The 13,143-nt window shown below is 38.7% G+C and overlaps 1 protein-coding gene across 4 annotated transcripts in view; it reads right to left on the bottom strand.

The window, feature by feature from the left end:
* Window positions 1-2,433: 2,433 nt before the first annotated feature.
* SEMA3D (semaphorin 3D) overlaps window positions 2,434-13,143 on the bottom strand; it is a 148,666-nt gene continuing 137,956 nt past the window's right edge. For all 4 annotated transcript variants that reach the window (XM_080555460.1, XM_080555458.1, XM_080555459.1 and 1 more), the window contains one exon: window positions 2,434-9,955. In XM_080555460.1, the coding sequence (XP_080411586.1) occupies window positions 9,542-9,955 (414 nt within the window). In that variant the 3' untranslated portion in view covers window positions 2,434-9,541. The remainder of the gene's footprint in view (window positions 9,956-13,143) is intronic.

Raw genomic sequence — 13,143 nt, 5'->3', positions numbered from 1 at the left:
ACAACAGTTCCAGTGCTGCAAATGCCAACATCTGTGCTCAACTTGAAATCACTGAGAATAATCCCAATCATGGAAAGAAATGAAGAGAAGCAAGTCTAGTATGTGTTAGCAGATACAGTCCAAACACTGCATGCTTGTGGTTGTTTTCTTTATGAGGAAAAAATAAAAAAGCAACCAAGTTTTCCTGGGAGAAAGTTATGGACCACACCTACCTGTAAGAAATAAGCAGGAAAGGAGCAGCTTACTCTTTTGCTGTTGACTTTCTTCCCTGCGTGTGGAAATGAATGTAATACTGGAAGACGTAATTGTAAAGTACTGTAATAGCAACACTGGTAGATGTAAAAAATGATAGCCATTAACATTTTTATTGCAAGGCAAAGAATCAAACTGGCTAAAGAGTCAAAGTTTGTCATTTCCTGTCTTAACAACACTTAAGTTTCATCTAGCAACTCTTAAAAATGCTTGCTAGCTTTTTCCATTACATATTCAGTTACAAATTTGTTCTAAATAGTTGTAGGCAAAAGCAGAGAGGGAGATAACATTTATTAGCATTTCATAAATTGCCCCACATGTGCCGGTGTACAGTTTTGTCCAGTGTTTGATGAGCATTCTTGCAGACGTGATCGTGAACTGCAAACTGTGTCATTCTGCCCCAGTGCAGATATTACTGTATGCAGTAACTGCATGGACACATTGGTGCAAATTATATGAACCCCTAATCATCCCCTACACCATATTTTACTTTGCAGAAATACAAATGATTATGAACAGACTGTTAGCTCCCAGTTGCTTGTTTTCACAGTACATATGGATTCTGTGTGTGAACACATCCCAGAACACTTCCCGTGATTTGAATCACGAAGGGCCGGATTTTACCTCATACCTCTTACTTTAAGCACAGACTTCCGCAGCTAACAGCACTTCTGGTTTCCAAGGGTCTGGAAGGAGGCACCACACACAGCAAAGAGTGGAGCAGAGATTGCTCAGGAAGCCAATCAGTTCTGGAAATGTTTCTGAGCAACTGCAGCAAGAGTGTTTTTGCTCATTCCCGAGACTCATCACTAATTGTCTGGAAGTTTGACCCTGCTTAAATCCTTACAGAGAAAATGACAGATTTCAGCTTAATTAGCTTTTGTTTCTGTGAGTGCACACAAAGCAGTGCTGCATGTAATCTCTTACTGAGCAAGTGGCTGCAGAAAGGAGCTGAAGGGCTTCTTCCTTTCTTACACAGCCTCTGCTAATGAACCTGGTTAATCAGGCAGCCTATGCAGAGCACCTCTTCTCCTGCAGGAGCTGGAAGTGCTTTACCAGCTGGAGGCAGGACCAGAGCTGGGACACGCTGGCAGAATTCCCACTTACTTCAATGGGACCAACATTGATCCTACATGAGACATTATCAAATGCAGCCACCTGTGGGGAGGGAGCGGGGGAACCCGGCAGCTGTTTAGCAGTGCACGGGAACACAGAAATGAGAGTTCAGGCTCGGAAATGAAGAATACCATATCCAATTGCAACTGCAGGTGGAATGGAGGTAAGCAGAAGGCAATTGCTGCAGTTGGGATTTGGAGTCAGCTTTCAGGCCTGCAGTACCCTGGGACCTTTTCAGCAAAGGGTCAGAAGCATCGAGGTCTAATGGACACAGCATGGGATTGGGAAGCAGACGTCCTTCAGTGCACCAGTGCGGATGTCCTTGGAAATGACATGCTGACCGTCTGCTAACAAAATATCCTCCTTGGTCTTTAATAAATCCTGTGAAACACAGGGGGCTGTGCTGAAGGCTAGAAAAAGAGGTGACCGGTGAGCCTATTTATTTCCCTGTCTTTTTTTTTTTTTTTCCCCCAGCAATTTCCCTCTCCCTTTAACCATGGAGAAAGGCTACACTGCTTCATTACAAAAATGAACAGCCCTTCCTTCGCCCCAGTTATCCCCATCCTGAAAACACTCTGAAGGGCAGGAAACAGTCACACTCCCTTAAAGCCAAAAGTGCTCCCGAGGCTGTCCAGGATGGTTGGGTGATCTGTTTGTTTTGAGGGCAACTCCAAAATATAATGTCAGTGCAGTTTTTAAGGACAATGGTAGTTTTTCAATACCTATAAATGCATGCATTAAAAAGCTATTATTGAATTTAAATTAATAACTATGAACCTGCCTATTGTGTACTGCTTTGCACATACTAATCCAAATGGCTCAGGCCCATGGCTTCTTAAAGACATTTTTGTAGACTTAGTCTATTGCTTGTAAGCACATTCTCCATGAAGGCTGAACCTCTGACAGCCCTTATCAAGGTGAGCCTTCTGAATTAAGATACTTTAGGTTACTGACCTTGCATTAATATCCAAGCTGCTTCGTTTCCATGACATGAAGCAGATTTTGTTTCTTTGAAAGCTCATGTTTACTCTGTAGTTTGATGTGGGTTTAAATAAGAAGCTGAAACTCAGTACTTGCCTTTTATTATAGTACGAACTAAATATACATTTTTTGTGTTACCTTTGCATATAAGATTTAAATTTCTAGTAAAACAGCAGGCATGGCAAACACATAGCTTATTATCAGTTTTAAATGATACTTCAGTCATCATTTTAACTCAATTAGCTGCAGCATTTACAAATAGATACACTTATGAAAAAAAATCAGCCGTATTACTCTACAAATAGTTACATTAAAGAATGAAATTGAACCCCACTCACAAGGTCAGCCCGAGTACCACTTATGGCTTACAATTTAAAAAAGAAGGTATATGGCATATAATTCCTGTGCTGGGGTTTGGAAGGAGTGATGAATTTCACCTTAGGAGAAAATATAGTCTTTATTGGTCAAATGTGAGGTATTAATCATAATCCTCATTGTCAGTCCATTTAGTGTAACTTTTCATTTTGCAATTTGGAGATATGCTTTTGTAATCTCTTCCTCTCTCCCCAGCCAATATACATCCTGAGATAGTCACTGGGGGAGAGAGGAATAGAGACACATACATCATGGAAAAAAAAAAAAAAAAAAAGTAAACATTTGGAGATAATCTGTTCTCACTTGTATTTTCATAGATTTGTATGGTTTGTATCTAGTTTTTACAGCTGAGATATGTTGACAGGCAGTCTTAAAATGTGATTATTGCAGTTCATTTCTACGGAATAAGTCCTTGATGGAAGCCACATATAGTCTCAGAAAGAGGGCATGAGCATTTTTTGATGCTGCTTTTTCAAGTTTTAAGTACACATGAAAATATGAAACATATTCCAGTTCCATTTAAAATTTCCCAGTTTTTCTTGATTTTTTTTTCAGAGATGTGAAAGTATAGATTTAAAAAAAAAAAAAAAAGAAAAAAAAGAAAAAACCTTGTCCTACAGAGAAACATTTTAATAAACATATTTTAAATTAGAAGTTCCATTAAAAGAAAAGGAAAATAAATTTAGAAAGTGGAAATTTGTGAAATTCTGTTCATTCTTTTTTTATTTTGATATTTCTGGCAAATAATGGACTTAATAATGAACCTAATATGAGCTTAAATTTTCTGGATCTGTTTATACCAAAAGCATTTCATAATTTAAAGAAATATATACCTTTTTAAAATCTACTCTCAAATTCAATCTATGCAAGATAAACAGCACAGTGGTCTTTATACATCTTAGCATACTCGTTCAACCCATCAGACTTTGCTCCCTGCAAATGTACTATGCTGTTTCCATACCAAAATACCTGCCCAAGCCTTCTGTTCCTCTTACTGCTTTATCAGATGCTGCACCTTCAGAACATGTCTGGCTTTGGACATGTTTCCTCTTAGTAGCAGAAGTAGCATGAATAAAATAAAATAAAATGAGAAAAGAAAAGAAAAGAAAAAAGAAAAGAAAAGAAAAGAAAAGAAAAGAAAAGAAAAGAAAAGAAAAGAAAAGAAAAGAAAAGAAAAGAAAAGAGAAAAGAAAAGACAAAAGAAAAGAAAAGAAAAGAAAAGAAAAGAAAAGAAAAGAAAAGAAAAGAAAAGAAAAGAAAAGAAAAGAAAAGAAAAGAAAAGAAAAGAAAAGAAAAGAAAAGAAAAGAAAAGAAAAGAAAAGAAAAGAAAAGAAAAAAGAAAAGAAAAGAAAAGAAAAGAAAAAGAAAAATAGCCACAGCACTAATATACCAAAATTAAGATATGTCTAGGCTCATTACAAATATCACAGCCATGTATGGCTGGACAGATGACTTTCTTGGTTTGTACTGTTTGAAACTATTAACCAGCAGTCCATATCAATCAAGCAGATCACCTGGAAATGTTCTGTTTCTTATATCACATGGAAAACCTTATACTTTAAAGCACAAAAGACTTTGATTTTAAATTGGAGTGTTATACACAGTAACCACATAAGCAAAAGGAAAAAGGAGAGTTCTAAGCAAGTCCCCAAAATTTCCTTTGTAAATGCAAGCCCATCTGGTCTCTAATTTACCTCTCAGTATTTGGTTTACATCTGCAACTCTATACAAAAGCTAACACTTAGGAAAGTCATCGTCTGAAGGCAGATTGTGATACTGTGACTTGTGGGGAGGTTTATATGCTGAGGAAATGCAGATCCTGCAATATTTCTCCATATGGAAGCAGGGTTACCTGACACAGCGGAGTCTCAGACACAGCAGAAAACGGGCTTAACTGGTGGAAGTTAAAAACAAGCAAGTAAAAATCCATCCTCACTACAGCTGTCAGAACAGATGTTTCAGCCACACATTGGCAAGTGATGATCTCAAGATTATAATTTGTTATGTATCCTTACCTTACCAAGAAAAGAAAAACAAATACTGAAGTTCCTGGTACATTTAAGGGCACTCACTATTTTGATAGAAATAAAATCTTACAAATCTTACAAATCTGTCTTATAGAATTTATAATTGAACTCTTATCTTGTGCTTTTTTTTTTTTTGTTACTATAATGAACTTATTTTACAAACCCTGAAAACTGGATTACAACTGCAAAGAATGTCACACTTCAGCTAGCTACAGAAGCTTAGTTCAGGGTAATATTAGCAGCACTATGGTAAAATACTACAATGGAGACCATTTAAAGTTTATAAAATGTAACAGAATATATTAGAGAGACACGTGGGCTTAATTTTCCATTCACTCAGATGTCATTCCTTAGACCTCTACATCTCAACTACAAGAGTATGCAAGAAGAACCAGGCCAATATACTTTACAGGACAACCCATAGTTCAGGCTGTTTGACTACTAGACTGTAAATAGAATATAATCTACTTAGGCTGTGATTTGGTTCCAATAAGATTTTAATCTTTGTTGTCAGTGGGAGCCTATCTGAACCTTAGCTCACAAAATCATATTTGTCTTTTGCAATTACCCTCTATTACAAAATGAACATAACACATTCAAATATGTCCTGCTATACACATATGCTCATGTGACAACACTTTAGCAAAATCAATTTCCATTAGTTTCTATTAAATATTGATATTATCATGAGACACATGGACTAATTATATGAATAATGAGTAAAAATAAACAATTAATCGTTATCTGAAATTTTAAATGTAGATCAATACATGTAATGGATATATTAAAGAGTTTATAGCATTTTAACCGTAGGGATCTTCTGGTCAGAGTAGCACTTGAACTAAAGGAAAGTTGTGGCGTTTAACCTAATTACTGCATTATGAGTGACATGAGAACCAGGTCCAAAATCTACTTATGAATTGGAAAGTATTCACATTCCGAGGTTGATACCTCAAGCAAGTGTAAGTTAAACTGCTTGGAGAGGAAAGTATTTGCTTATGGCATGAACACACATTCACACCTGTTGTTGGAACAGTTTCTAGTAACGGAACTACTTTATCACAATAAGTGTTAATACTTTATTCCTTTCTCTGCTAATCCCATTTTCTGTTTTATTTTAACCGACTGCAAGACTGCTACAGAGTTTAGGGCCCTGTTGGGCTTTAAAGATTATGTCAGTTTTCAGCATTTTTATAACTACAGCTCACATTGTGCTGGTTATTCTAGGAATCTGTTTAAAGCCACTGCAGTTCAGTCAAGCACTGGCCATTTTCTGAAGCAGGGTCAGTGGGAAGGTTTTGCTGAAGGAAAAGATAATGTATTAATAACTGGACTCCTGAATGAATGCATCCGTAAATAAATACCTATGCTGTATCATATGCAGTAAGGCAGCTGCTTAAACCTGCAGTTATTAAGATGGAGGCAACTTTTTTTTCCACTGTGGACCAAAACTTTAACTTCTTTTTACTAGGCTCTTGCAGGAGGCAAGGCTCAGTTTCATTTTAACTATGAGCCTGTTGTGGGTCATAGCAACCCAACAAATATCCAAATCATCAGTTTGAAATTTAGTCAGGTTTAGGTTTTAGCCTTTAAATTATACACAAGATGATTTTTTTTTTCTGAAAAGAAAATGATACTTTCCAATCCTCTACTGGTCTAGTTTCTAGTCTAGCTCATCCTCTAAACTCCTCTCTGGGACTGCAGGCGGCTGAAAGACCCATGGTTCCTCCTGCTTCTACTCCTGGGTTTGCATTATGGAGTCCTGCCTAACAAAACCCTGTTTTCTGAAGTGATCCTTGATATGTCCCATTCAATCCCTGGTCTCCAACATCCTCTGGCCTCCTTGGCCATGTCAGATCTTCTGTGCATGAGGAGCTGTGCTAGCCCTGACGGCTTTAGGATACATACCTCTTACCCAATGTATCAAAACAGAGACATTTATCAGTGCAATATTATTAAATATTCCCCCTGGGGTGGTATGAACCCAGTACAGACCACTGGTTTGGAGGATATTGAATTTATTTCCCCATGATGGAAGTGGCCTTATAACTCACTTGGGGTTTTATGCTACCCACACTGATGAGGTAATTTCTTTAAGAAGAATCTCATTGCAGCAACACTGGAAATAAAAGAAATGAAAGTTGTTTTTTAGAGTAATAACATTTTAATTCAACCATTTAAATCTAATGCTCCCAGCACTGAGACCCTTAGTCATTCAAGACTTCTACTAAAGTCAGTGGGGGGAGGTTTCATTTGTAGAATACATACCCTCAGTTATATCTAAACATAAATCAAGTAATTTAGTTTTCATGAAGGATGGAAAAAAAATAGAAGAACTGATTTGCTTCTAGGCAAACATGAGATGACAGTTTTCTGAAATTAAAATACTGTGTCACCACTGGTGAGAAGAGTAGGCCCTTTGTCAGTGCATGTGAATGTAAACCACAGCCTTGCTGTGATTCCACTCATTTACTTAATACCCAAGTAAGAGAAATGGGACTTTATGGACTGATAAAAATCTAATAAGGAATAACTGAGCAGGTTCTGTATGATGACAGTACAACCTTCCAGCCAAGAATATTGAGTACCCCAGTACTTTTACATTTACATGGTTTACATTTAGTAGTTTAATACCCCCCAAAACCTCCTTTAAGTAGTCTTAATGGGCCTTAAAATCAAGGTACTCAAAATGATGAGTCTCCTGTGAAATGTCTGGCCTAAGTTATTTTGCAGCAAAAATGGCAAAAAAAAGTTCTCGGCAGGTGCTCAAAGTACTGTACTGTTGGTTAGTGTCTTCAGCATCAGTCTCTCTGCTGATTAAAGGTCCTGTGCTGAGAAATTCCCTCCTCCCCACAGACATTATAATATCTAGCACTCAGTGCTTTACACTATCAAAGCATTGTATGCATGCCATCTGATATCTCCTAATTAACTCATACATCTCCTATTTAAAAATAAAAAAAAAAAAAAATCTAAAATTAATGACATATGGTATTGCTGGCTTTTATACAATACATGCAAACTCAGCTTTTGTTTTTTACAGGAAGCATGGGTAAGCTGAGTTCCCTTTCTGAAGTCTGACATACACATTGCTGTATCTGACTTACAACAGAAAGGAAATGAACAGCGATGAAAATGGTAGCTACAGTTATCAACCCGGGACTGAATGCGCACACAAACACGAGCATGGGTAAGGGCAAATCTACAACTTTCTGAAGCAATGCTCTCAGTTCCTTAATGAGGCGCACACCAATTACACGGATTTCCCACAGGCTTTGCTCTCCCGATCTGTAGAATGCATGAGAAATGAGTAAAGTCTGTCATTTTGGTATCCATCAAAGCTCTCTTCCATGTGAGGAAGTGGCTAATTTGTCATTTCACACTCAAAAAGGCATGAAAGGCAAAACGGAGGACGTTAGCTGGAAGAGAAGAAAAAAGGGCTGTGACTCATGAGAAGAGACAGTAGGCCTGATTTTGAGCTTGTGTTTGTTGCTGCATATCAGGAATAAGTTCAACGAAATCATACTGATGTCAAATAGACAAGAATGAGGCCAGGGTTTCCTGCTTATATGAAAAGATTTACACTCCTACTACCAAAATATGAACTGAGGAACAAGGAACACTTTACAAATGGAATCATGGTATACAGCAAATTTCTAACTTACAAGTTTTATTTACACATGGACATCTTTTGTTTTATTTATTTATAATAAAAGTATTAATTCCAACAATGCAAATTTTCAACTTAAAAATACATAAGACCTTTGGGAGAAAATCCCAAAGAATACACATATCTGAGGAATGTCAGCTCTGTGTCAAGAGCACTGATCTCAGCCACTAAATATCTTCCCTCATCGTCTTTTGTTTTAGCTTTCTTGTTGTCTTTTATTTTTCTTTTCCTCTGCATAAAATAAGGCTAGCAAAGGGCCAGGGAAACAGCCAGAGTACAACACTCCGAGGGACAGGAGAGGTGCAGGCAAGAATCCCATTATTTGTTAATAGGATTTGTGCACATACCTCCCACACACCACTTAGGAAATTTACTCCCAAGCATCTCAGTGGCAGTTTCAATTAGAGTGAACATTTCAGTTCAGCAGATGGACTGCAAACTGGTGGCTATCAAACTCTAATGAATAAGGCTTGATAATTTCCCTCTCTTAAACTATGATTATGCTTTCTCTCTCTCTCTCTCTTTTTTTTTTTTTTAATGGGGAAAATCAATGTTGTCCCTAAGCCAATACTTAATTTGATTTTTCGCTGAGCCTCTCTGTGCTAGCAAACCCCACCCATGTGCCTGTATACAAGCCCAGTGGGTAAATTAGTGGGTATTTTTGCAGATCTGTCACACATTTCTACCGTGCTTCTTATTCAGAAAGATGCCAAAGAACTATGAATACATCTGCCCTCCCCTGAAATGGAGCCACCTCTGGGGTGGAACATGGCAGTAAATATTAACATGGGAACACGGATGCTAAATCCTATGTGAAAATTATGCAGGAAGTACAGAACACAGCTCGCGTAGCCTCAGGCTACCCAGAAATTAGCTAAAAGTGTACATCTTTTCTTTTTAATGAATGCATTCAAAATTATTGCCTGGCGTGTGGTACTCCAATAAGGAACATCTCATTTGGTATCGAATGCCATTGTACAGTCTTGTACAGATTAATAATGATGGTGAGCTATCTGATTTCAATAAGAAGCAGTACTAATTCATAGGCAAGATGCACAAAAACAAAACACAGTATTTTTTCTTTTTTTGTGGAAAATGTCCTTTAAATAGTGTTTTCAAACTACGTAGATGGTGGCCTGGCCGGCTCATGGTGCCTTCGGTTTCGCTTTTTTTTCATCTCCTGCACATGCTTCCATTTGGCACCACCTTTGTTTCGCTGTCGCCGTTTCTCCCGGTGCCACATCTGTTCACAGTACTCATCCAGGCTAAAGCTGGGGCTGCTGACGAGCTGGATATAGTCCTTGTACCGCAGCCGGGACTCTGTCAGCAAATCCCTCACCCGGCCCTCCTCGTCCTCAGTTTTCTGAGTGCTTTCCATTTGCCCATTCTCAATGACGTTTAAATTCAGCTTTACGATGGTGTGGACAAAGGTGTGTTCCTGGGCTTTGCAGAAATAGGCTCCCGCATCCCGTCTTTGCAAGCTGCGTATCAGCAGCCCATGCTCGGTTTTGATGATCCTTTCATCTGCCTTCAGCTGCATGGTTGGACAGAGAAGAATGAAATACGTGAATTTCCTCAGAAAAAAATAGAACACGTGTCAGTGCAATACCAAAGTGGAGACAAGGCAGGGCGGGCACACTGCACACCCTGTCCCAGCACGAGGTGGGGCATGCATGGCTCAGACAGATACCATGAGATCCTTTCAATTCCTGAGTTTTGCTCCTAACTATAGCATCTGCATCAGTGACATTTCAGCATGCATTAGTAAAAGATACACAGTGTACAGCTGAAAGGCCAGACAGCAGCACTCATCACACCAGAATGCAACAGATAGGCTGTGTTCTCCAAGGAAGGTTAGGTGTTTAGTGCCATAAATCCCATTTGTTTTTTAACTGCTTTTCTGGAGGTATCCGTAATATATCCAATATATGGGGGTACTAGTATATCTGGAATGACCTGAGACATTATTGCATTAAAAATAACGACCACTGCTGATTTTTAAAGTGAAATGCTCTGATTTTTATCTTCTTCAACTGGAATTTATAAAAGGAAATTGATCCTGCCTTTGACTCAGTGAGACGTGCTTAAAAGCACCCAGTGAGGTTAGATGACAACCCAGCACAATTATTTTATTGTTTTGACTATAAGATCCGTAAAGAAGAACTTACAGGGGGGAAAAAAAATAAAAAATAAAAAAATTTGCAAGTGAGAGCTGAAGTCTGTCAACATGGAAATGCAGTTTCATTTACGAATGCAAATATTTCCAAAAACATAGCATGATATGACATGTTAAAAAATGTGCACCTTAAAGTAATAACACTGTAAGATATGTTACATATCTGGTGATCTGAAAATGATTTCCAAAATAACCTAACTCTGAACTAAACTAAACTAAACTAAGTTAAGCTAAACTAAACTAAAATAAATAGAAATAGAAATAAAATAGAAATAGAAATGCAATATAATACAATAAAAAAACAAGATGGGGCACTGGGCATCTAAGTATTTTTGCAGCTGGGGAACACAGAAAGTAAATGATTTGCCAAAGACCATATAAAGATTAGTAGCAGAGGTGTAAGCAGAAAGCAGAGCCCTAACTCCCAGACTCCACCACCAGCATTTCCTTTGAAAACAATCCTGTTCCAGCACAGAGCTGTCATCTCCCTGGCATGCAATGTTCTGCTGCCGCACAGAGGCTGCAGGCCACAACAGCACCGAAGGACCTGGGGTGCCGCTTGCTCAGCCCATAGCAAAGCCAGTCCCTTGATCACAGCCTCAGAGCTGCTGGTGGTACTGTTATAATGAAGAAAAATTTCTGCACAAGGCTGAGCACCGGCTTTAAAAAGAGGGGTGGGGGCAGAGAGAACCAACACAGAATCTGGAAAATTTCCCGGAGTGCACATCTGACCCTCCAACAGACTTCAGAGAACGAAGATCATGGAGGCATAAAGATGACTAAATTAGATTTATTCACAGTGGGTAAGCTACACACTGTTTCTTTATGTAAAAAATCTGCACACAATTCCCTCTTCTACTCCATGGGAAAAAACTTATTTATACATATGATTCTCCATCTGTTATGATTCTAACTCACTGGTACTTTATCATAAGAGGGTATCTTGGAGCAAAAAAGATGGATGAGGTGCCCCTCCAAGGGCTTTTTGCTTTCCCATTTTCTGATATTCTTTGATAAGGACTTTGGAAGGGTTAAATGATTTAAGAGACCTTTTCAAGATCAGCAGAAAATATAACACGTGTATCTAAGTAATACATGAGCAGAGAGAGTTTTCCTTGCTAGCCTGTATCAGCTATAACAATCTTCAGCAACCTATAGATTTGGTAGGTGGATATTGGCCTGTGTACTACAATTGTTTTGACTGCATCAGTGAGAAGAAATCAAATGCTACAAAAACCTACGCTAGAACATGGCTCTGGCTGCCTGCTTCTGTGGCCAAGCATTGTTTGGATCCTGACACATGTTGGTAGTGTTGTGTCAACCCTGGGCTTTAGTTTCTTTGTTTGTAAATTGGATATAATCATGCCTACTGACACCAGCAGGGTGAAATCTTGCTAATTTCTGAAAATTCCTGGAAAATGGATTATTTTCTGACAACAGGTGCTACATGAGCACCAGCCGTATTTGATTTACTACACTGAGTTCCAACCGGAGAAATCATGGTCAAAACAGAAGAACAGACACATAAGATAGCAGGGAGACAGATTAGAAAAGACCAAATTTTCTCTTCCAGAAGCTACAGCATAGGACAGTAGTCTTCAATTTTATCAGATAGTGACACTTCATCCCAAGTAAATGCACCTTCCTCATGGTTACAGTAAAAACAGAAGCAAAAAAGGTATAAATGAACCCAAAGATAAGTAGTTGTAGGCAGAAATATGTCTAGGGCAGGTGTTTCCTTGTGCTGTTCTACTCCACAAAAAAGGAAAGCCTTGCAAAAGGAAGCTCCTCTTTTTTCTACCCAGGCTTCATGCTAACAATGGAAAATCCTACAGACCCCCAGTTTGAGGAATGTAGGGAGAGGGATGGGAAGGTGAAGCTAATTTGCAGACATTTGGGTTTCATAACTCTCTATGCAAAGACCCAGTTCCCACATTGTTTCAGTGAAAACTGGACAGATCTCTTTGAGCTCAGGGCTGGATGCAATTGCAGCAGTAGCATCTGCCTATCGTGGCTCTGCCAGTATTGTAGTCTAGAGTGCCTTGACAGCTGTGTACCTCCTACACTTGGAAGTGCTCCAGCTGGCTCTTTCGGCTGGCTCGGCACCAAGCCAAAGAGCCCTCACTAGTGCTTCGCCTATTTTCAGTGAAAGGAAGGCAGAATAATGGCAGATCTAGACTTGAAAAGATGACTGGACCCCTAAGTCCAGCACCCTGCTACTCATAACTATTTACCATTTGTGTAGCAGCCGTCCCTTTCTAGTTGTAAATGTGTTAACTCAGAGAGTTGCCCCCCTCTGCCTCAGGATACTGCAGAGAAAGCTAACAGAGGCTAAATTGGTTATGTCTCCTAATCCCAGCCCATCACAGCTCCTATTTTTAATGAAGCAGCATTCTTACAGAATGTCCTGTGTTAACCTTGGATATTGATTTACAGTGACTGTCACCTCCTTCTTCTCTGGGCCTTCATTGTTCATTCCTTTCTTATCCTCTGGTAGGATGAAATTATGGCTCTGATTTCACATGTATTGAGCAACACTTCATTAT

The sequence above is a fragment of the Anser brachyrhynchus genome, assembly GCF_964034855.1.
Source record: "Anser brachyrhynchus genome assembly, chromosome: 1".
Classification (NCBI taxonomy): Eukaryota; Metazoa; Chordata; class Aves; order Anseriformes; family Anatidae; genus Anser; species Anser brachyrhynchus.
Note: the sequence above shows the minus strand (reverse complement) of the source record. Positions and strands in the feature narration are given on the sequence as shown.